Here is a 24,643-nt window from a genome sequence, read left to right as displayed (position 1 = left end):
ATCTTCTGTTAACGCTCATGTAATTGTCGGATATAAAACTTGCAAAAAAGGCATGAAGACTATTCGCGTATTCAAACATTGGCTCTAAAGCTATCAGACATTTGTATTTCATATTTAATGTATATGTCCATTTGAATGCGTCAAAAAGGCTATTACAGGAAATTCAATAAACCAGTTTTCTCTGTGAAGGATTCACACAGCGTGAAAAATAAGCTTTTCAAATTATCAATATCAGTCAATCAACCACTCACTCGATCGATCAATCGATCAATTTATAATGCGCTAGTTCAACAGTTGTTGCTCACAGCGCCGTAGAGTAGGATTTTGAAAAAAGGTGATATTTAAGCAAAGTTGATTGTCTGATGTACTGAAAAGGCACCCCCCCCCCCCCAAACTATGTTTAGTTCTTTGAGTGTGAACAATTGTCGTTTGGGAACAGGAACGCAAATTTCTGACAGGTTCTTTGATTGACAATAAGTCAATGAGATATGAAGGGGCTGAGGCATTGAGGCAGCGGAACACAAGTAGGAGGATCTTAAATTGAGAGCGTGACTCAACTGGTAGCCAGTGAAGACTCTTCAGGATTCGGTGTCACATGATCACATTTCTTGGCACGAAGAGTTGTCTAATTTCGTTCCTTTTCCCACTTTGGCTGATTGCTGACACTAACTGTTGTTGCAGTTATTTCAAGATCGCAAGTTATTGATCTCTTATTTTAAATTTTTGAGAATTTTAAACAATTTTGAGAAACCACGCGCTGTAAGTTATTAACATTAACATTTTTGCAATAAAATATTGGTCAATTATTTCACACAACACGGCGAATTTTCATGCTGCACGTTTTCATTGTGTGTGAAAAACTTTTGCCCCCATAAAACAGTGTTATTCCATCTTCAGCTTGCCTTGCTCCGTTATAGTACAAACCGTTTAAGTTAGCTTTGTAGCAACTGCTATACCACCAACCTCCTTTGGTATGCTGTGCGCAGTGTGTATTGGAATTGACGTCATTGTCCCTGTCCCTTGTGCTGAATAACATACCATCCTGCACAGAAAAAATACGGCTACCGGTTTCTACATCGCTATGGACCGCAAAGTTATCTCCGTGGACTCGAAAAACACCAGACCCTGACCAAAGTTTTCCGCCATTCCAGTCTTCAATTTCGGCGCGGAACTGCCATGTCCCTTCCGACTCTGTCAAGGCGCGTAGATTTTCGTTTCCCAGCCAAAACTCACCCGCCAAGTTGCCAAAACCTGCCCGGTAGTCCGCCCAGTCCCGGTAGAAGTCAACGCTCCCATCTAGGCGCCTTTGAATGACGATCCATCCTCCTCCAGTGGTTGTCATGTCACAGTAGACCCTGAGACCCTCCGGTAACCCACTGGGAAAGATAGTGTAGATACCGCTCTCAAAACCCGCCTCAAGGAGCTCGTTACAACCGAACAGTGAGGAGTGAGGGGTGTTCACATCATCGTCATAGTATACCTTGCCATACTCGTCGGCAAAGTTATCAGGATACTGGTCTTTGGTGGCATTATTCAGCTCACATCGTTGATCTTTCAGACGGTAGTTTACTGATTTGCATTCATGTTCAGAGTGACAGTAACTCACACAGAGTACAGCTGAGCTGAAATTCTTTACTGAGAAATCGACATTCTCGAGGGACCGATGGTTAGCTGCGAAAAATGTACGGTCAAGATGGGCTTGGGAGCCGTTCAGTGAAACCAGTCCAAGAAGTAAAGTAAGACAGATTTTAAATTTCAATCTTTCAAGATGGGCGAGAACGTTTGTTATTTTCTCCATGCTTGGGAGATGATGAATCTAGTATGTGTTATTCTCGAGGCGCTCATCAAAACCAGTGTGGAAAGTATCCGTTGGCGCCGCAAGATGAGTGCCGCCTTCGGGCGACTGCAGCAATTTACTCACGTGTGTACACACCTTCAACAGGTTTCGACCTATCACAGACGGAGCTCTGACCTACGTCATAACTCTGCGATACGTCGCAATTTTTATATTCCAACTGGATCGATTTAGCAAATAGCCAACCCGCCTTGTCATCCAAGGTAGGGTCATACAAATATTCATCAAAAAGAAATTGGCCCCGGCTCAGATGATGATGACCAAATAGAATAGTAAAGGTCTGGTGCCCTAGCCTGCGTGCCTGCATCGTGTCTAGTATCCAGGCACGCTCCGTTTATTAAAATATTTTCATTAGATTATTGATCGAGCCTTTGTCCGAGAAAAGACTTATTTGTCCAAATTAAGATTGATTGTTAAAACCTTCTGTATAATTAAGGACCATGTGTCTTATTAGGGGGCTTAGATTCTCGTGACCTAAAAGAGGATACAAAACGCCATAGACCCTTACAAGGACGCCGTTGGTTGCTTTTCAGGAAGGGTGGTATTGATTTTGTTAATGACGCTCAATATGGCTGATTTTAACTGAAAGATTGGTGAGCCATGATTTCACTTAAACACTATGTTTTGATTTATTAACAAACTGTCCTCGGACGTGCTTGACCATGTGCGACAAGGATTGATTGTTTTGCACCGAGGACAAAGATCAGTCTCGCTATCATGGGCATTAGACCCAGCCTCGCTACCATGGACAATGCGCCCAGCCGCGTCGAACTGTGTAAAACTTTTACGATATCACCCCTTTTGAAGCCTCCTCCTTCAGAGAATCTCCGGGGGATAGATTTCTCTATACCGGTGTGGCAGGATTTTATTTCCCGCTCCATTATGGCAAAATGTGTACAAACTTCGTCTGATAGCGCCCTTTTTTGAGTACATTGATTAAAATAGACATTACTCCTCGTAGGAATGATAAAATTTCAGTCTTGTATTCTAATAGGCAGGAAAGAGTGTTTGTTCTGTGTTAATGAAATTTGAGTTTCATTTGTTTGAGAACAAAATCACAAATCGTCATCTTCTTTTTGACTCACCCTGCACAGGCTATACAACATGACAAGGTACAACACAATCACACATACAAACGTAATAATGGTAGGATGCGTTTTATTTCGATCCATATAGTGAACATAGAGTTAGTCAAAAAAAGAAAAAATACCCAATTATAGCATGGAAACGGAGCCTTGTTTGTTTATTTTTCAGTAGACTATCCTGTGGCTTATCAACAATTCAACTAACCTACGCAGTATTTTGACGCAATATCTCTGATTAGTAAATTTATATAAACAACAACATTTATTGTCTTGAAAGATCCTGTGTAATGCATTTGGGTCCCGAAAGTCCGAGAACTCCCATAGACAAAACTTAATAATACAAAACAAAACTGCCCTCCTTTTTTAACGCCACTAGCTCTAATTGAATGAGAGGATGACTGAACAAAATTAGCATAAACATCAATAGCCTTTAATTATTATAATTTAGCTTAAATAAGTGCAAGCGTTATCATGCCCAGCTGTAGCAGAAATGTCCACCCCTTTAACACACCTTTAAAGGCACTGGACACCTTTGGTAATATTGTCAAAGGCCAGTATTCTCACTTGGTGTATCCCAACATATGCATAAAATAACAAATCTGTGAAAAGTTGGGCTCAATTGGTCATCGGAGTCGCAAGAAAAGAAAGAAATACACCCTTGTTTTCTTATGCCTGAGAAAGACTTCAGCCTGAATTCTTTCTCAGATTTAAATATTGGGGTGAGAAATCACCTCTTTCTCAAAAACTACATTACTTCAGAGGGTGTTGTTTCTCACAATGTTTACTATCAACAGCTTTCCGTGACTCGTTACCAAGAAAGTTTGTTATGCTGTATTCTGAGTTTTGTTACCACACGTGTCCAGGGGTGGATTTCACAAAGAGTTATATAGGACTAGTCTTATCTCGAGTTAGGACTAGTTACTCGTCCTAACTTAGGACTATCCATGCAATTTGTATATCTCCTAGGACTAGTCCTAAGTTAGGACTAGTCCTAACTCTTTGTGAAATCGACCCCAGTACCTTTACCAACTGACCTAACCCCACACATTTGCAAGTGTCTTCTCTTTGGTCAGTGTGTAAACCATGGGGTCGAACTAACGGCTCAGAAGCACACTAAGGACACAGGAAGCGAAGCTCGTAGTTCAAGCATGATGACCCTCTAGGTTGGTCAGCATTTAAGCAGACGAATCCTTCGGATGGGGTACATTTGGTTTTGATCTCTTGTCCGGCATCACTCCAATTCTGATTGGTTCCGCGGACGCGGCATTGGACGTCAATTGGCTCTTTACTGGAACACTGTGGGGAAGAATCAAAGAATTCGACAAAGTAAGAGACCATGACAGGACCGATTATCTCCAGAAGGGCAAAGTCAAACTGTCGCGAAATTTCATTAGTCATATTGCAAGTTGATCAAAGCAAACAAAAACTGAAGGTGGAAATTGAACTAAACTACAATAATTGCCAGAAAGTGACACTACCTACAGAGATAAATGACCCGGCTGGGAGTGAATCATTTTTTTTATTAATAAAACTTTTCTTCCATTATTCTCTCGCAACTTCGACGACCAATTGGGTTCAACTTTTCACAGGTTTGTTATTTTATGCATATGGGATACACCAAGTGAGAAGACTGTTCTTCGACAATTACCAAAGGTGTCCAATGCCTTTAAGTGTCTTTAAAGGAACATGTTGCCTTGGATCGGTCAAGTTGGTCTTTAAAAAGCGTTTGAAATCGTTTTTTATAAAATGCATATGGGTAGAAAGATGTTGTAAAAGTAGAATACAATGATCCACACAAACATGCCTCGAAATTGCACGGTTTTCCTTTTACCTCGTCGACTAACACGGTCGGCCATTTATGGGAGTCAGATTTTGTACTCCCATAAATGGCCGACCGTGTTAGTTCGCACAGTAAAAGGAAAACCACGCAATTTCGAAGCAAACAAGCGCTTTTTAATAAACCAACTCGTCCGATCCAAGGCAACGTGTTCCTTTAAGCAAGTTGATATCTACCTTCAAAAAACCTTACTCCTTGATACTTACAGGGTTGTGTCCGGTGGTTCCAACATGCTCCCAGTCACCACTGCCAGACGGATAGTCTCGGTTTAGCCAGGAAGTCCATCGTGCGCATCCGCGACAGTCACCTAGTAACGTGTGATAGATGGTGAAACAAAATGAGTTAAAGGGTATGTATATGTTTGATAATGACTCTGAAAATTAATGGCAATACAAACTTGCGTGGTAATAAGTACAGCAGCATTGGATAGTATAATGCATTTTGAGAACAAAAAAACTTTCACCTCGAAGGACTGCGGTTATTAAAAAATATTTATTCCCCCCCCCAAAAAAAAGTTTTGTTTTAAATTGACCGTGTATTCCTGTATGGTTATTCCTCCTGCGTGAACATTCGCAACCATGCACCTTTTGAACTGAAGTTTCGAAGTTTTTTTGGTTATGTTATAACTACATTTATATGGGATTAAAACAATCGAACGGTTACAAAAACAAAGGTATAAAATGCCTTTAAAATGCACGTCACGTGAGGAAACGGGTTATTATTGTATACTTTGTACAAAAATAAGCTAGAAGAGGCAATGGACACCTTTGGTAGTTTCCACAAACCATTCTTCTCACTTGGTGTATCTCAACATATGCATATATAACAAAGCTGTGAAAATTTGAGCTCAATTGGTCGTCGAAGTTGCGAGAGAATAAAGAAAAAACACCCTTGTCAAAGAAGTTGTGTGCTTTCAGATGCTTGAATTCGGACCCTTAGCTGAGCTCTCGAATTCAATTCACATAGTTTTGTAAGAAATTACTTCTTTCTCAAAAACTTCGTGACTTCAGAGGGAGCTGTTTCTCACAATGTTTTATACTATCAACAGGTCTCCGTTGCTCGTTACCAAGTAAGGTTTTATGCTAACAATTATTTTGAGCAATTACCAATAGTGGACCAGTGCATTTAAGTATTTACTTTTGAGGGGTTTCAGATTATTTTTAAACTTGATATAGTAAATTTGCACTTACCTATGGTTGGGCATTTGAACCTGACGTCGTAATCCTTGCATACTTTGTTGTTGACCTCTGTGGTACAAACTAGACCGTTCTCCCAGTTGCAATCGTAACCAGCATTGAAAGCGTCCCCAGTTGTGTAGTAGTTGTTTTGGTTTGACACGTCACGACACTGGGTACACATTGGACGATTACCATTGCAGATATTGTCGCCATCTCGATCCTGCAAAAACAGTTTTAAAAACGCTGGTCAAGAGGTTAGACTGTAGGACTTGCAATCACAAGATATGGGGTTCGAATCCTATACCAGGCTCTAGCCGCTGTTTTCACAAGGACTAGAATATCGCTGTCATCTAGTTACTGATCATAATTTTTTTATTTTGTGCAATTCATAATCATAGACGTTGAAGACACTGGACGCTATTCGTAATTGTCAGGGAATAATCTTCACAGTTGGTGTATCTCATCATATGCATAAAATAACAAACCTGTGAAAATTTCAGCTCAATCGGTCGTCGAAGTTGCGAGATAATAATGACAGGAAAAAACACCCTTGTCAAACAAAGTTGTGTGCTTTCAGATGTTTGATTTTGAGACCTCAAATTCTAAATCTGAGGTTTCCAAATCAAATTTGTGGAAAATTACTTCTTTCTCGAAAACTACGTCACCTCAAAGGGAGCTGTTTCTCACAATGTTTTGAACTATCCACCTCTCCCCATTAGTCGTAATCAAGTAAGGTTTTATGATAATAATTATTTTGAGTAATTACCAATAGTGTCCATTGCCTTTAAACCAAATGTTTGTATTAGAGAGATTGGCTGTTGCCAGCTTGTTGTTTATATCCCCCTGTGGGAGTTTGCCGAGTTCCCTTGACGGGAAGATCATACAAACAGACACACAAACACACAAACAAACAAACAAACAAACAAATTCATGGAAGGCATTTATAATAAACTTGTCGTTGTGGACATTAGCCGAGTAACTGTCTGACTTTGTGCAGCTAATTAGTGCATAATGCTCACTCTAAACGCCGCTACGTTTTCCCAGTCTCCGGATGCAGAAGGATTATCTCTGTCTTTAAATGGCGTCCAGGTAGAGGCTAAAAACAGAGGGGACACAAAAATAATCGAAATTGTTACCTCCACTTAGTTCAACTTATTTGGCTCATCTGGGTATGCGTTTTACACACACTTGCACAGTCTGACAGATTCGGGCTGGTCTAATCTTGCATAATTAAAAATCTACACATAAAACCCCCTAGTACCGATGCGTAGTGCCGCTGCGTACTGCCGACACATGAATAAACAAAATCCCGCTCTTATTGTGTACGTATAAGATAATTATCATGTACGTACACAATAACGTACACATGTAATTATCATGTACGTAGACAATAATTATGTACACGATAATTATCATGTACGTACACAATAATCGTGTACGTAAACAAAAATTATCGATACCTTGGGACTTACTGTGTCGCACATGATATCTTTCTCACATCTTTCTACCCATATGCATTTTATAAAAAACGGTTACAAACGCTTTTCAAAGACCAACTCGACCGATCCAAGGCAACGTGTTCCTTTAATAATAAACACTTACCTGTAGATGGACACTGATATCTGATCTCGTAGTCACTACAGTAGCCGCCTGCTGGTTGGTCAGCGTTTTTGCATACCAGGCCCACCGTCGGTAAGCAATTAACGGAGAGGGTGTCAGGTGCCGATCCAGTCCAACGCGTAAACACGCTTGAAGTTCCCTTCACCCTGCACTGTGCGCCGATTGGTTTACAACCACCACAGACATAGCCTAGTTTCTAGAAAGAAAAACGAGCAAGGAAATTTAGAAACTCAACTTGAACATGATCTGATATCACTGTACGAACAACACAGATATGGATTATGAACCTGTTCACTGTTACTTTAAAGGCAGTGGGCACTATTGGTAATTACTCAAAATAATTATTATCATAAAACCTTACTTGGTAACGAGTAATGGGGAGAGGTTGATAGTAACAAACATTGTGATAAACGGCTCCCTCTAAAGAAATGTAGTTTCCGAGAAAGAAGTAATTTTACACGAATTTGATTTCGAGACCTCAAGTTTAGAATTTGAGTTCTCGAAATCAAGCATCTGAAAGCACACAACTTCATGTGACAAGGGTGTTTTTTCTTTCATTATTATCTCGCAACTTCGACGACCAATTGAGCTCAAATTTTCACTGGTTTGTTATTGTATGCATATGTTGAGATACACCAAGTGAGAAGACTGTTCTTTGACATTTACCAATAGTGTCCAGTGTCTGTAAGGGTGTGCCTTCACCCAGTATCGAATTGATGAGAAGTATAGACCTTTTGCCCGAGTTTTTGCTAACCCAGGTTGGAAAACTATGGAAAGCCATAAATGCAAATGAGCTGCCTGGTCCTTTTTGCCTCAGAGAGGGCGCAGTTTGAAAATGTGATGTCATAACCATTATGGCTATTTATAGAAACAATTACCTTTTGATCACGCAGCGTCTCCCAGTCTCCGGAACCCGAAGGATTATCGCGATCATACCAAGCGGACCAATAGTGACCTGTATTAGTTGTAACAAAAAATTAGTGTTAAACATTTCATTATGACATGTTTACACTTTATATTAAACTTCCATACGTGTTTTTGTCGGCTCGCCCTTCAACTCCAACCCATGTTTACCAAACAATAAACGGCTACAGCTACGCTACGGCTAGAATTTCGCGTCATAGTGCGTTGAGGTATAGGACATCCTGATAAAGCAACTCACATAGCAACAGTCGTAGCAGTAATAGATACAGTTACGGCCTTAGATAGGCCTAAAATGATGACCCGTCCCCAACATGAATGGCTTCGAGCATGGAGAAGCCAGCTGACTGAGTGCTAAGCAAATATTTGTCAAGCTCTTCTCATGGAAGTTTTTGCTTCTCATGGAAGTTTTTTCGTCTGTATGTCTGTCTGTCTGGTGTCCGTCTGTCTGTCTGTCTGTCTGTCTGTCTGTCTGTCTGTTTGTTTGTTTGTTTGTTTGTTTGTTTGTTTGTTTCGTCTTTGTATTGTCCCATGATTGTCCTAAGCATCATACCTTTAGTGTATGTTTTTTGTTATGTAAGGCAAGCCGCTATACAAGCTACAAGCTACCTGGCTTATTTTGGGCCTTGCCTCCACGCGCTTCCAGTTTACTCTTTTTGTTCTGTATTTTTTATATATACATGCATTACAATATAGTTCTGGAATATTGTGGAAATGTTTTGTGGAAAGAAATGTGAAATAAATTGAATTGAACTGAAGTGTGCGTTCAGATGCAGTGCACGGATCATGAGTGATATTTGAGGTCATGTTAGAGCCGGGTGAAGATAAAGTGTACGTGGGACACATACTGGAAACAATAAACATTGAATTAGTGATAAGATCTAATAAGTGGGGTTTTATTTAAACTGACCTCGAATTGATTCCACAGCTAGCATACAGCAAATCACAAATAATGCAGCCTTCATCTTCAGTTCTACAAAGAAACCAAAATGACATGCAAACTGGTGAACAGCAACAACAACAACAACAACAACAACAACAACAACAACAACAATTACACAACAACAGCACTTACAACAACAACAACAACAACAACAACAACAACAACAACAACAACAACAACAACAACAACAACAACAACAACAACAACAACAACAACAACAACAACAACAACAACAACAATTACAACAACAATATTTTAACACTAACTAACAGCCAACCCAACAAACTGAAATATTATGTTAATTATTCCTGATCAGTTTAGTCCATGGAGGAAAGTTAGTTTAACTTCAAAAAAAGTGTGAGAAAATTACAAAATGAACAAGTCAAATGAAAAATACTGAACTGAAAAGTAATTCGAAGAAGGAGAATGCATTCGTGTAAACTATAACAACAAAATATTGGTAGTCAAATTTAACCAAAGGTTTCTGAAGTTAAACTGTAGCTATTCGTAATATACCCAGCTAGGGTATAGGCAAAACAAAACATTTGATCACAGTGACAGTGTATTATAAGTTTTATTTCAATAACAAACTTTGCGCTGCATAATTTTATAAGACAAATTCTAAACGAAAATCAAACCTGAAAAAGAATGAAACAGTGAGATACAAAACAAAAGTCTAAACGTGAAGAAAGTTTACCTGTTGAAGATGTTCTTCGGTAACCAGGTGGTCTCTGTTTCTCTCTCTGATGTGGAAGTTGGTTTCCTCAGCTTCGGCGACGACTTAAATACCGTCAAGCAAAATTCATTCTGCAATCTGATTGGCTAAACGAGTTGTGACGTCAAACCAGGATACGCCGCGGGTCAAGGCTGCTCAAGCAGAAGCCCCTCGTGCAAGGCCACACGTTCTGTCAACACTGACCCACACAAACCTTGGGGTCTCTTATCGCACATTGGGGACCTAGAATAATAAATGGCGCACAGTAATGGGACAATGGTCTTAAAGAATACCCACACGTACTTTCCTAGAAGCATCTAGAAGTATAGATGTTTTTGTAATCCAAAATCCAAAGAACAAACAAACAAAACAGATGGCCTTTATTATTAATCAATTTTCAGAATGAAAATCTGTATTACCCTCCTATACTCATCAGCAGTTCTGCCTAGTAGTTTGCACACCACAGTGTGAACTTAGCAAATAGTTACGAGTATATATATAATAGAAAGGTTTGCGGTAACACCATATGTAATGACTATCTCTAATGAGTTGGGGTGGTTCTGAAAAGAACCGTTGGTTTCAACTCCTGGTCATCGAAGTTGCGAGAGAGTAGTGAAAGAAAAAAACTCAATGCATTTCTATAAAACACTTCAGGCTGCAGCTGATATTTGTGTGCGAAGTTACCTTTTTCTCAAAAACTACTTCGCAGAGGGAGCCGTTCTTACAATGTTTTATACAGCTCAACAGAGTATAATATAATAATTGACCAACCAGATCACAATCCAGGCAAACATTTGCAACTTATGAAATGTCTAACCATCTCTTCCTTGCTCTATGGTCTAACCAGGTCCTTGCTCTGTCCTTCCTCTATGGTCTAACTATTCTTTTATTTTGTCTTTTTTATTCAATGAGTGAAACGGCAGCGTAAGTGCCTCATAAACACCTGGGGTCGATTGGCTTGCTGAAGTATTTAACAACACCACTTAAAATCCAAGATTCTCAAATATGGTTGTATTGTCAAACGTGACCTTGTAACTCAACAAGTGTTAATGTTAATTTGCTGTCCTGATAAGTAGGTCCACGCTCATTTATTCTCACGCCATCTGGGTGACGTCACGGCTCGAGGTCGATTTCACAAAGAAATTGATTAGTTCTACCATCCTTCATGGCTCTTTTTATTGTACCTCCATGGTCCTAGGGGCAAGGCTACGCCAGTTAGGGCGAGTTTAACTCAAGATGTGAAATCCACTGGACACTCGACATTCTCAAACTAATTGTGAACACAAAAAACTTACTTGGTTATAACGAGCAAATGGGGAGCTGTTGGGCTGTATAAACTTTGTAAGAACGGCTCCCTCTGAAGTAGTTTTTGAAAGAGGTTATTTCTCACTAAAATAACAAAAGACTTCAGCTGCAGCTGAAGTGTTTTATTAGAAATGCATTGTGGTTTTTCTTTCACTAATCTCTTGCAACTTCGATGACGAATTGAGCCCAAATTTTCACAGGTTTGTTATTGCATGGAGGAATAAATTAGAAGGAGTTACATCGCCAGCTTTCTTATCGTAAGCCCAATTCCCTTTTCATTGGAGTTGCTGAACTACCAACAAATAAACAAGGGGTTATCGCATGCGCAGTACAGTTTGAGGGGGTGGTGTATGCGCAATGGGTCGGACCATTCCTCTATGGTTATTGTATGCATAAAAGGTGCTTGCGTTATTGTATGCATAAAAGGTGCTTGCGTTATTGAGGTATATCGCCGAAATCCGCAGCGAATAATGTCCACGCAGATAATTCTTAAACTGGAATACACTCTGAGAAGGGTTACTTACAGTAACGCGTCCCTAAGACTAAAACTTCGGGCTTTAAAACTTATTTACACAATTACATTACCTCGAAACTGAACGGTCTCTCAAAATGCTGATGTAGGTAATAGTTCATACCTAAAGTTTTATTGACATTTATTTTAACAGTGATTACCAAAACAGCTGTTTGACCTGCAGCAAGTGACCGAGGGTCTCCCGGATGTAGTGTCCTACGACTTAAATTACAGACGATTTCTCGGAAACTCGTATAGGCCTGCGACCAGCTGCAACATGTCCCTGAAGCGCTATGAAATTGGGCCGTGCTTTGGGCCCTCTGTGTCCTCGTAACAATTTCGTATGAAATTGTTTTGTCCACTCTCTGTTAAGATAATCCCTTATCAATATTTCCCCTTGTTTATTATTGACTATTGGTTTTATTTGTTTGTCCTGATCCCCCGTCCTTCTACGTTCACCAAGTTCTTTTATTTGTGGGTGTGTCTGTCCCGTTTCTATCAGTTCTACCAGCTGTTTTTCCGCCTAATCCAGTAAATTTACACATCAGTTTTGTACCTGTGCTGTTTTTTCACGCACATCGATTGTAAATGATGTTTTGGGTTTTTTTCCCACGCACCAATAAAAACAAGGATTAGCCAAAACTAAAGTATCAAAAACCAAGCAAAGGAAGGTATACGATGTAAAACTGCATGTGTTGTCGGAAACGTTGTGTGATAGGAAATTCACACTTTACGGCCGTGCGGTCCACCGTATTGGGAGACCTTTGGGGTTTTGATCGATTGAAAAATAAGAACATAGGCCTACTTTTAAAAGTGTTGATATTCTTATAGTTAAACTCGAGGCAAAACAAACAGCAAGTGCAATGAACTTTTTTTTTTGCGGTTTTTCAAAGACACTTTTTTGAACACTGGGAAACATTGTCCACTCAGGGCAAGAAGTTAGTTGAATAGTGATAGGCATAGTTCAACTTGAAAATTACACATGCCTTTCCAAGTTGAAGGATAGCAGACACACTTTGTATTCTATAATGTATTTTGCAAGCACTGTAATGCTTTGCAAAATAGTTGAACAAATTAGTACGAAAGTATCTCGAACAGCAGCTGAACAGATTGTCCATTCATGCTCTTAGTTTATCCCGTTTATTGATTTTTGTAATGCTCTTCTAAAACTACCTAACAGTAACACTCTTTGCTTCTCGCAAAGATTACAAAACTCTCACCAGAGTGTTCAAAAACGCAGAAATCACATCCTGTCACTTGTCTCTCCATTGGCTATCCACGTTTGGGGGGGGGGGGGGTATCAAGTGTAGATTCGTGACTATTATGTGCTCGCCTTTCGTACATTCTATCTACGAATCTACACTTTCTCTTCTATACTGGTCGCCTGATGGGTTGGTCCATAGAGATCCTGCATATGTTCCTCACCTCAAACCTTCTTTGCACAAGATATTTCAGTAAACCCTGCTGGGCTCCCGGACTTATACAAGTGTTATTTTATTACAATAATATTCCCCTGAAAACCAGCACATTGGTAAATGGTTACATATCATTCTGCACGTAGCCCTTGAGAGTGCATTAATCAGGGATCAAGGTCGCTTACTGAGAACGCGGCTGTACCCATGGGTAAACAGAAACAGGGTCAAAGTATGGTTGTTGTTGTTGTTGTTGTTGTTGTTGTTTGTTCTTGCTGGCGTTTGATAGGTTGATATTAAGAAGAAAAAACCCATAAACATTCACAACATAACCAAATTGAATTAGTTACCGCCAAATACCGCCCCCCCACCCCAACCCCGTCCCTGAACCGGGAAGAGGGTGTGCCAACTTCCAAGAGCTTCACGTGGGATTACATTTACCGTGTCCACACATCCGGGTCGTACTGCTGAGAAACACCGTATTGTTTATCAGTCATCGCGGAAATATTTCCAGTGTTAAAGTCCACAGATGGTTTTCCGAAATTTAAATTTGTAGAAACGACAGTATTATCAGCCCTTTTCTGCCCCTTAGGGCTGTACCCCCCCCCCCCCACCCTCCAATAATCGTATGCATGCAATCGTGACTGCCCGGACGCTGCTGCATAATGCAATTGTGTCCGCCCAGACACATTTGCGTATGCAGATGTGTCCGGCTACGTGCAAAACCGTCCTTGCAGTAAATTAGACGCCCTTGGTCGACGGAACACGTTCGCCATTTTTTTTTACAAGCTAAGTGCATGTCATGAATGACATGGGAAATGTTCGGCTGTTTGGGTATAAATTCGCTGCAATCATAAAATAGTGAATATTCATGCTGCATATACGTAGGTTCAGCGCATGCCATAGATATAGAATAGAATTTAAGTCATGCACATGTCCGCCGAACGGTTTTTGCATAAAGCGGCCCCCGGACACGATTGCATTTTGAAAAAGTGTCCGGAGCGCATCTCTGCAGCATTTAACATGGGGGGCAGATTGTGAACCAAATGCCAATAACTCCCATAGCATACAGTGCAACGTGCTAAATGTGACAAAAAACACGAACAAAATGCTTAGAATAGAAGTCTCACAGCTTTTTACAGTAAAAAAAGGGAAGATTTTTCATCGACTCCTCGGCTCAATTTAATAATGCGAGTCCCTGGCTGGGCCACGAGTTATTCTTTCAGACTGTATTGTTGATATCCCCCTAATAAGTCAAAACACCCCAAAACTTCAAAACGTCCGAGCATCAATCTTGACAAATTTACAATTTTGGTCAAAATTTATACACTGAACCCCTCCTGTTATTTTGAGCTCGACGCTTTAGCGCCCTCTATGTTTACTTATTACAAATGTGCGGTGTGCACAGATCTGAACGTTGGTTGCCTCTTGTAAGCAAGACTAGCGTTTTATGAGCCTGGAAGTGTGACGTCATCAGATGTCAAGGCTTTGACAGCAAAAAGGTGCAGCTAGATTACAGAAGGAAGTTTTTGCAAGAAAATCGGGAAAATTAGCAATAATGGGTGTGAATAAAGAAGACGAAGACGTCACTCTGCCTGAGGAATCTAAGTAGGTTCATTATATGTTTGTTTAAACTAATTTGAGAAAGAAAACAAGGGATAAAGACGGAATTTTTGTACATTTTGTCGGATGGGTGAGGGCGCTTTAGAAATGTTTTGTTATGAATTGCATAAGGTTTTGCAAGGGCGGACTAACACCAAACAAACACAATAAATTGATGCTCAATGTTATTCTGCAGTAAGTGTTTTAGCTACAAATTAAAAGTTGAATTCAGGGCCAAGAAGACTACGTATTACCTATAATTATAATACAACAATACTATTTATTAGTATTATATTATTATTATAAATATTATTAGGTTTTTTATTTCGTAAGGAAGTGGGTGACTGATGACTGATGTGTGTGATGAATTGAGCATGATTGAACTTAAAAAAGGGAATTATTATAATAGTAAACACTAATATTATTAATTAATGAACAATTTTAAATTTATTTATTAACTTGTTTATTTTACTGAACCTGAATGAGTCTGATTCTGACCCCACCAAACATATATCTGAACACTACCGGACCCATCAATCAAGGAAGGTCACCAAAAACATAATTGTATCTGGATAAATTAGGTGCCAAAAACAACTTAGGCCGTATCCGCATTGGCGGCTACGGCCACGGCCGGATCGTCGCGTTGTCATGCATTGAAGTGTAGGACGCCCTTCGCAACACCCCAGGCAACGGTCGTAGCTGCAGCCGTAGCCACTAATTCGGAAACGGCCTTAGTTTGGTAAATAATAGATGTACAGTACAGATCTGAGACGTACAGTAAGCTTAATTTTTAACCCTAGGCCTAGTATAGCAGGACATCATTGCAACTGCACTGTCTGACATAACATGTCCTTGGTAAAAATCTTCTTTACAATATTGTAAAGAAGATTTTTACAATGCAAACAAAAACCAGCTGCAATTTCTTCATATTTTTACCTGATTTGAGAAACTGAAACAAAGAGGCCCCCGATTCATTCCCTCATTATAAATTAGTCCTCATTTGACTTGCCTTCTACAACAGCTTTTGCTACGACTGTTTCTAAGGGTGTATGGCCTATACTTCTAATGCATGATGATGCAGAAGGTTCTAGCTGTAGCCGCTAAGTCAGACACCTCCATACAGTGTAGATGTATTGCACATGACGTTATTGACCGCCATCTTCAATGAAACGTGCACTCCTGAAAGGCTATCATTGGCTGAGAGTTGTGCGCAGCAAATCACGCATGCACTTTTCCAAAGTTTATCATCAAATATGGCGGTAGATGGCACTTTGTGCAATCCATCGATGATCTATTTACATTGAACAAACCTTGTTTTTGATCAGGTTGATTTTGACGGGCGATGATGTTGTGGAACCTAAACCCGATGTACACAAGAAACCAAAGCACAAACAGAACCGTCACTGCTGCCCGACTCTGCAGCCCAAGTCAGCTGGTCATAAGACTGGTGGTCAGAAGCGTACCCGTCGCTATGAAAACAGTGAGTTACCGGAAGTAAGCCTGGGCGACTAGTGTCAAAGTAGTTGTGTTGCGACTACAAATTGTTTGCCTACTCGGGTTAATCGTGCCACCTGAACTACTTCAAAATTGGCGCAACTACCTGCTTGGTGAACAAATAGTGTCGCTCACGACTATTCATGACAACATAATTCACAGTCGCGACTGTCAAAGTCGCGACTATTTGAGGAATGACTAGTCGAGTAGTAAGTTCCACTAGTCGCCCAGGCCTTACCTGTAATTGTATTCTATACAGTTAGACCTTGCGCATGTGAGTAGAGCACTTCAACTAGAGGTCAAATGAAGGTAGCTCATTGGCTGAACCTGTGCACTGCACGTACTTAGCTGCGTGTTTTCCATTTATTCGTCATGGTGTTACCTCTAAGATAGTATAAAGTCTAGTTCAACAGTATATTAACAATTGAAATCACTTTAACCAATGAGCGCTTTTAAATGTGATGTGCATTTATAGCAGGCTTCGCCAAGTTACAGGATTTGCCCTGGCAAGCATTTGCGTTCACAAACTTTTGTACTTGCAAGTTATAGTTTCTTTGCGCTCATACAGTGTGGGATAATAAAGTTCTTATCTTATCTTAGTTCATACTTATTTTTTCAACAACCAGCCTATTATTTCCCTGTATTTTTAATTTCACTGTTGCATTTCTTTTGAATCGGTAGCATGCTTCCTCCTGAGTCTGGTGGATGAGAATGATTTTGGTGAAGTGACTATTACTGATTTTGTGGAGTCAAGCCAGTCTGTTTTTGAGCAGCTTCTAGCTGACCGTGACAGCCTTGAGGTACATATTAATAATAATAAAGACATTTATAATGCACAAAAAACATATCCACCCAATGGGTGCTCAATGCGCTAACAAGAAGAAAAGTTATTACAAATAGCGTGTCATGATGAGGTGTGTTTTCAGTTTGGTTTTGAAACTATTAACTGTCCCACATGTCTTCACTGAGGGAAAGCTTGTTCCACAAGCGAGGGGCGGCGGTGGCGGCAAATGCTCGATCACCCTACATGTTTTTGATTTCGGGACTGTTAAAGATAGATCCTTGGAAGAGCGAAGACCTGAGCGAGATGGTTTATGGACCTTGATGAGAGAAGCAATGTATTTAACACTTGAGAGCCCTAATGTATTGAAATTCTGAGCTCAGGGGTGAATTGCAATACAACCAGTCAGCTATAGACCCCTTGCAATACGGGCAGTTTACTCACATGTGTGCCTATCCTGGGTGTCATTTTGGGTGTCAAAATCGTATACGAACATGCACAAAAGAAAGTTGACACCCGAAATTATTCACAGTTCTTCGGAGGCGCGTTCTGTATTGTGTAAGAAATCAATATCTCCCCCTTGCATAAAGCGTTATCAGCACACGAGGTCAGCGCACATTTTACGCACAGAGAACAGCTATTGTCCAATGATCTGCCTCCTTTTGGAGTGTGTGACATTAGATGGAATGGGTCTAAAGCCACATATCATCTGCCTCAGAAAGTTTTAGCTTAGTCAACCATTAGAGGCTCTGTCAAAATTTCACAGAACTCGGGTAAATACTGAGTAATTAGTGCTAACAGACATCGGTTTATATGGGTAAAAACCAAAATGAGTTTTCTTTATCCCCGATGGAATTTTAACATCTATGACATCTGTGTTATTTGTGTACTTTTTTTTTATCCCTCTCCCTGAGCCAGACAGCTCCCATATTGAACTAAAAACAAAACCAATTACAAATCATCAGATATGGAATGACTTCATGAACCGTCCCGGGGAAGAGCAAGAAATCTTCCTCCAGAAAGTTGCTCTGAAGGAGACGTCCAAGGATGAAACGAGGGAGGTAGAGAAGACGGATGGGTCTTCAACTCAGGAACATCCTGTGAACAAAGCAGAAGATCAGCGGACAGGTAATTCAACATTCTCTTGCTGTTCAGCAAGTTTTGTCACTTAAGCTGTGTTCACATTGGACTAATATTTTACTGAGACAGTGGTTAACATTCCAAAAATGGAAACTTCCCAGCCTCCAAACATGGATTAATGACCTTGGTAAACTAACCAATGCGATCGGTAAAACACGTACAACTAACTTAAGACAAACACAAGAGGCGCTATCGCAGTGACCTTTGACTGGGGGGCATGACAGCGAGAATGCAATGAGTGCAACCAAGCTTCCAATCGTGTAAACAGTTGAGTGTGACCGACCTGTCATCACACGATCGTGTATAGCGGGTATATCCGGGGACCGGATGTGGCTTTTTACACCGGGACGGCTTTTACCCAGGTTAAACAACCCATTCATGTTGGGTAAATTACCTGGGAGGGAAACTTCCTTGGCTGTTCTCATTAGACTTAAAATGGGTAAGTTATCCATTTGCTCCGATTTCGGACAGGGCTTTACAGGCTACATAAAATTGAGCCCTGGTGACATCAAAAGAAGAGCAAACGCCTTTGCAGAATATACATTGCACAAACATGATTGCTTCGTAGAGTTGGGGAGGTAGTGCTTCCTGCTCTACCAGCCAGGCTTCTGATGGATGATACCCAAGCCTACATGTACATCCGTATGGACTGTAAAGGGGGTAACCCTGTTTCAGTGCCAGGAATAGGTGGCAGCGGCTCCTGAAAAAAAAAATTGTAGCCCACACCTTGAAGTGGCCTTCAGGCCTTGTGTCTCTGGCGACTTGCATACAAAAAAGTGATAAACAAAAATTTATTGCCGTAGCACCTTGTAAACCCTTTTAAGGTGCTATATAATAGTGTCTCAGAATTCATCACTGCAATAACCTATCTGAAAGTTTGTATATATACTCGGCGCCTTGATTACCTTGTTCGGTACATATAAGACTTCGATATTATTAATATTATTAAAGGGATTTTTCGCAATGATAATCATGCATTGTGGCACTTAGGTAACAAATGATTTATGCTTGTTGGTTTTTAGTCCATCCGGCCCATACCCCAGAGGAAAGCTTCATGAGGATTAGTACTCGTCTGCGGACCATGCTGCGAAGGAAGCATCTTCCTAAGGTACAGTAACTCCTATTAACACAGATACTCCCCTTAAAGACACTGGACACTATTGGTAATTGTCAAAGACCAGTCTTCTCACTTGGTGTATCTCAACATATATGCATAAAATAACAAGCTTGTGAAAATTTGAGCGCAATTGGTCATCAAAGTTGCGAGATAATAATGAAAGAAAAAACACCTTTCAGATGCTTGATTTCAAGACCTCAAATTTTAAATCTGAGGTCTCAAAATCAAATTTGTGGAAAAATACTTCTTTCTCAAAAACTACATCATATCAGAGGGAGCCGTTTCTAACAACGTTTTATACTATCAACCTCTCCCCATTACTCGTTACCAAGTAAGGTTTTATGCTAATAATTATTTTGAGTAATTACCAATAGTGTCCACTGCCTTTAGGGAGCGTCTCAAAAGTCGGAACGGTAGGAACGTTCTTTTTGGATCGCAAGAGTATCCCCGCCGCTTTTGTCCGTTCCACAGGACCGGTCTTTTGGAACGCTCCGCGTATACTTTGTCATGATGTTGCGATCCTGCGGGCATATGCCCGCGATCCATTGGATCTTTTGCGCTAGGAACGTGCCCGACTTTTGAGACGCTCCCTTAAGTTTACGAGTAAAGGCACTGGACACATTTGGTAGTTACTCCAAATACATGTATACATTAGCATAAAAACTTCTCTGGTCCTGATCAATGGAGGGCTTTTGATAGTATAAAACCTTGTGAGAAACGACTCCCTCTGAAGTATAGTTTTTGAGAAAGACATCAGGTCTGTAGCATTTCTCAGGAGTCTGATGGCACAAATTCTTGCGACTTCGATGACCAAATGCGTCCAAATGTTCACAGATTTGTTATTTTATGCATATGTTGTGATACACTAATTCAGAAAACTGGTCTTTGACAATTACCAAAGGTGTCCAGTGCCTTTATAAGTTTCCTATATGATAATTATTATTAAAGTGTTGATTTTGCTACAGTAGAAAGAGCCATGGCATTAGGTCCCAGACTGCATTTATTGATTTCTTTCAGGGCATGTTGAAGAATCATGAGGATGATCTGGTGCCGTGGTTCACTGATGATCCTGGGGCGGTCTTCATATCGCATATTAACTGCAGCTTTGATCGTCTGCTTCTTCATGCTGTCTGTCAGTACATGGACTTGCATTCAACAAGTAAGAATAGTCACCAGAAACATTTTGTTAAATAATATAAATAATAATAAAATAATAATAATCATTTTATATATCGCTTTACACACCCATCTCAGGTCGTCTCCACGCAGACAGAACTTTTTAGTTTCCTACATATAGTTTGAGGCAGTGAACATCACAGGGCAATTTGTTTTTCAGAAATAATTTACTTTTAATGCTGATGCTGTCTTTGGTTATTGAAAATATTCAACATCAACACCAGAAACACACTTTTTAACCTCCCCATTACCTAGGTTACGACTGTGACGGACGACGTCAGACCAAAGTTGAGAATTGTCAGGACTCTTTTACCCCTCCGCCGTTACTTCTCTCCCAGTATTTGGACACCCTCGGCAGCTAGCACCACATTCCTCGAATACCATCAGTGCAGATTCAAAGGGTTCGCCACAGGAACAAAATTGAATCTTTTTCTGCGTCCAAGTCGGAAGATGTGTGTAGACCCGTTTTACAAAGCGCAGCGAATATTCACGCATGTCTTCTGTCCGCCGTTTTGTGTGTCAAAAAGTGCACAAAAGGAATGGACTTCCCCAAAAAGGCAGAATTGGTAGAGGCGCATCGTGTAAAGTAAACACGTAAAGTGAACTAGTGTACCATCCCTTTTTGCTCGTTTTGGACACCCAAAAAAGTGGACTGGGGATGTGCGTGTGTGTGTGTGCACTGCGCAGTGTGAATAGGGTCTGTTGTGCAGTTTTTAACTTGTGTGGTGTTTGTCTGACTTTTTAAAAAGCTTCCTGCCAGTGTTTTTGGTGATCAGCCTTTTTTTAGCCGACCTTTTAAAACAAAGGTTTGTTCATTGATCTTTGAAATGCACACATGCTCAGGTCTAACTGAACAATGGAAATGTACCTGGGCCCAATTTCAAAGATCTGCTAAGCACAACAAAATTTTGCTTAGCAGAAAAAGGTTACCAGCCAAATTACCATGCCACGTGTATAATATGTGACCGGTATCCTGCTTATATTTGCAGGCAGAAAATGTTAAAGCAGTAGTTAGTGCTTAAGCAGCTCTATGAAATGGACCCTTCCCATGAAATATGCTAATTACATTCACGCATGCGTACAGACCCTGTTGGTTGGCAAACGCCATAGAGTTGTGCACTAAGCCGACGCGCAGTCATGTCTGCGTCACGCACCCATTAGCCGTGTACAAAACAACGTGATGTTCCGTCATTTTGCCAACCAAAACGTTAGTGAGCACGCGCTACGTGCAATTTACATATTTCATGGGAAGGGTCTATTGGGCCCTGGTAGGTGTACTTGCAGCTTGCATTCCGAAGTCTCTGAATAATAACACCAAGCTTCAAAATAAGATTGCCGAAAAACACTTCAAGAAGCTTATCATCAGGGGCCCAGTTTTATGACTTTGCTTGCTGCGAAGTTGTGAGTTTACAGCCACTAGAATGGCGTGTTTTACTGAGCACCGTAAGCACATAGTTTTGTAGCAATCAGTGCCATGAAATTGGGCACTGTTATTTTAACATGTTTTAGAGTATTGACATTTTTAGTGTTTCTGCAGCCGGTGTGGAACAAATTTTAATAATAATAATATAACGTACTTGTGTAGCGCCTACTGCAGGACAGCCTCTAAGCGCTTAATGTTCAGAAGTTTCCTACAAGGTATGTGGGACTACGTTTGAATTATTGGACCTACTTCTTATACATAGCATCATGTAATAAGGTGCTGTGGCGCAATATGCTGCCATTCCAATCAAATCAGGAACACCAGGGCGAACCCCTTCTCTTTCAGAAAACGCACTGGGTTCTTTTATGTGCTTTACACAACACATGGAATTTTCCTACAAGGTATGTGGGACTACGTTTGAATTATTGGACCTACTTCTTATACATAGCATCATGTAATAAGGTGCTGTGGCGCTATATGCTGCCATTCCAATCAAATTAGGAACACCAGGGCGAACCCCTTCTCTTTCGGTAAACGCTCTGGGTTCTTTTATGTGCTTTACACAACACATTGGACCAATGGCTTTACATCCCATCGGAAGGACGAAGCAATGGTTAAGTGTCTTGCTTAAGGACACAAAGTGTCATGACTGGGAATCGACCTCCCACCTGCCCACTCAGCTGATCAGAAACACCAGAGCTTGAGTCCGTTGTTCTTAACCGCTAGGCAACAACACTCGTTTTTAATAAGCCTAATTTACTTTCACCTACCTCAATTGAGATCATTCTGGGCCCATTTTCAAATTATGAAAGGTGCCGCAAGCTAGGCTGAGTTTTTGTGTTTGAACTATGAAAATGTACTCGCATGTTATAGCTGTAAACATTACATGGGCCCAATTTCATAAAGCCGTTAAGCAGAGAGTCTGCTTGACAAATTTCTTTGCTAAGCCAAAATTGAGTCGGGCAGCAGTAGTACAAACTTAAAATAATTTGAGATAGTAGCCTGACCCTGCTTTAACAGGCAACTATTCTGTGCTAGGCAAGTTTTCTTTGCCTACAGGCTTTATGAAATTTTCCGTCGATTTCACCAAACTCTTCCTAACTTAGGATTAATCTTAGGCCTTACACTAACATGTAAACCTTAAGTAGGACTAACTCGTCCTAACTCAAGATAGGATTAATCTTAGTGTTTTGTGAAATCAGCTGCTGTTGTGTTGTGGCATAGAAGCCAATGTCTGGTTTAGGGATATGTATATTTATTGTAAAAGGAAAAGTTCACTAGTGAAAACTGCACTCTGATTTTTTTGCAATGAAGTTACAGTGATGGTTATATGTGGAGCTGTATGAACATTTGTACATGTCATGGTCATATGTGGTATGTGTTATAAGCTCTGTTGGTAGAGTGGTGTTGAAGTTGTTTAGTCGTTGTCAGCTCTATCCACTTGTCGGATTAAAGGGTTAGGGTACTTTTTGTAGGACACAAAACACAATGTAACAGATTTACATTAAACTTAATACACAGTTTGAAAATAATAATGATGGTAGAAATTTCCCCTTAAAATATGCTGAGGTGCTGTAGTTTTTTAGAGGGTAAAACAATGTCATGACAATAATTTTTTGTCTCGGGAGACGAAAATCATTTTAGTGGAATTTAAAGGAATACGTTGCATTGGATCGGTCAATGTTGGTCTTTGAAAAGCGTACGTAACCTTTTGTTATAGGATGCGTATGATTAGAAGTACAATAAAATGATCCACACAAGTATCACTCGAAATTGCGTGGTTTTCCTTATACCTTGTCGACAAACATGGTCGGCCATTTATGGGAGTCAAATTTTTGACTCATAAATGGCTGACCGTGTTAGTTCGCAAAGTAAAAGGAAAACCACGCAATTTCGAGGCAAATGTGTGTGGATCATTGTATTCTATCTTTCTTACCAGATGCATTTTATAACAAACGGTTACAAACGACCAACTCGACCGATCCAAGGCAACATGTTCCTCAAAACATTGCTCTGTGATTTTTCATTTTGTTTTCCTCCTACAGGTATTGTTGTGCCATGCTCACAATTTTGGTGGGCGATAGGTTTACGTGTAAACGCTGCGTTGATATAACGCACCATTGAAAACCAAAATGACCCAGCCAAGATTATTCTGATGATGACGTCAAGTGAATTGCATCAATAGTAAATTACAAACATCTTCATTCACAGTGAGCGGGGATTCATGTCGTGTTGATATCCAAAAGGTTTCAAAACCCTTTAATCCACAAAGTACATGTGAAAGCCGTCTTGTAATGTCAAATTAAACTGTAAGAAAATGTAAGTACCGTACAAGATAATAAACATCAAGATGTTTTATGCTATTTGTTGTGTTTCTCATGCATTTATTTTATCTCTTGTGAATACCCCCAACCCCCAAACTAAACCAAGTGGACATTTTTCAGTTCAGTTTTAATCCGTGGTGCTGCAGGAGAAAGCAGTTATTGTTAATCAGACATCCAATTTTCAGCTTATTTCCAATATACTTT

General features: G+C 40.2%; 3 protein-coding genes across 3 annotated transcripts; 1 reads left to right on the top strand and 2 right to left on the bottom strand.

Annotated features, from left to right (window-relative positions):
- Positions 1–808: 808 nt before the first annotated feature.
- LOC139946211 (ficolin-3-like) lies at positions 809–1,798 on the bottom strand. Its single transcript, XM_071943832.1, has one exon. The coding sequence runs from the start codon at positions 1,796–1,798 to the stop codon at positions 809–811; it is 990 nt and encodes a 329-aa protein (XP_071799933.1).
- Positions 1,799–2,996: 1,198 nt separating this feature from the next.
- Positions 2,997–10,294, bottom strand: LOC139945943 (mucin-5AC-like). The gene is made up of 8 exons (XM_071943481.1): positions 10,137–10,294; positions 9,407–9,469; positions 8,454–8,530; positions 7,558–7,771; positions 6,975–7,051; positions 5,968–6,175; positions 4,984–5,084; positions 2,997–4,236 (listed from the first exon to the last, which is right to left on the bottom strand). Exons 2-8 carry the CDS (start codon positions 9,459–9,461, stop codon positions 4,054–4,056), a joined length of 915 nt encoding a protein of 304 aa, XP_071799582.1. The 5' UTR covers positions 9,462–9,469; positions 10,137–10,294; the 3' UTR covers positions 2,997–4,053.
- Positions 10,295–14,861: 4,567 nt separating this feature from the next.
- On the top strand, positions 14,862–24,478 carry LOC139945944 (R3H domain-containing protein 4-like). Its single transcript, XM_071943482.1, has 7 exons — positions 14,862–14,990; positions 16,310–16,464; positions 17,160–17,278; positions 18,225–18,387; positions 19,422–19,507; positions 20,534–20,675; positions 20,948–24,478. The coding sequence occupies exons 1-7, from the start codon at positions 14,941–14,943 to the stop codon at positions 21,052–21,054; spliced, it is 822 nt and encodes a 273-aa protein (XP_071799583.1). The 5' UTR covers positions 14,862–14,940; the 3' UTR covers positions 21,055–24,478.
- Positions 24,479–24,643: the final 165 nt, after the last annotated feature.

Source organism: Asterias amurensis, chromosome 13 (genome assembly GCF_032118995.1).
Source record: "Asterias amurensis chromosome 13, ASM3211899v1".
NCBI lineage: Eukaryota > Metazoa > Echinodermata > Asteroidea > Forcipulatida > Asteriidae > Asterias > Asterias amurensis.
Note: the sequence above shows the minus strand (reverse complement) of the source record. Positions and strands in the feature narration are given on the sequence as shown.

Bases quoted from the DNA above. Each gene is read 5' to 3' on its own strand.
- LOC139946211 (XM_071943832.1), bottom strand. From the start codon at position 1,798: ATGGAGAAAATAACAAACGTTCTCGCCCATCTTGAAAGATTGAAATTT.
- LOC139945943 (XM_071943481.1), bottom strand. From the start codon at position 9,461: ATGAAGGCTGCATTATTTGTGATTTGCTGTATGCTAGCTGTGGAATCA. The intron at 7,772-8,453 runs GTAATTGTTTCT...TTTTCTTTCTAG, and splicing joins AGACGCTGCGTGATCAAAAG to AAACTAGGCTATGTCTGTGG. The intron at 4,237-4,983 runs GTAAGTATCAAG...TCTTCCCCACAG, and splicing joins GAACCACCGGACACAACCCT to TGTTCCAGTAAAGAGCCAAT.
- LOC139945944 (XM_071943482.1), top strand. From the start codon at position 14,941: ATGGGTGTGAATAAAGAAGACGAAGACGTCACTCTGCCTGAGGAATCT. The intron at 16,465-17,159 runs GTGAGTTACCGG...TTGAATCGGTAG, and splicing joins TACCCGTCGCTATGAAAACA to CATGCTTCCTCCTGAGTCTG. The intron at 20,676-20,947 runs GTAAGAATAGTC...CCCATTACCTAG, and splicing joins CATGGACTTGCATTCAACAA to GTTACGACTGTGACGGACGA.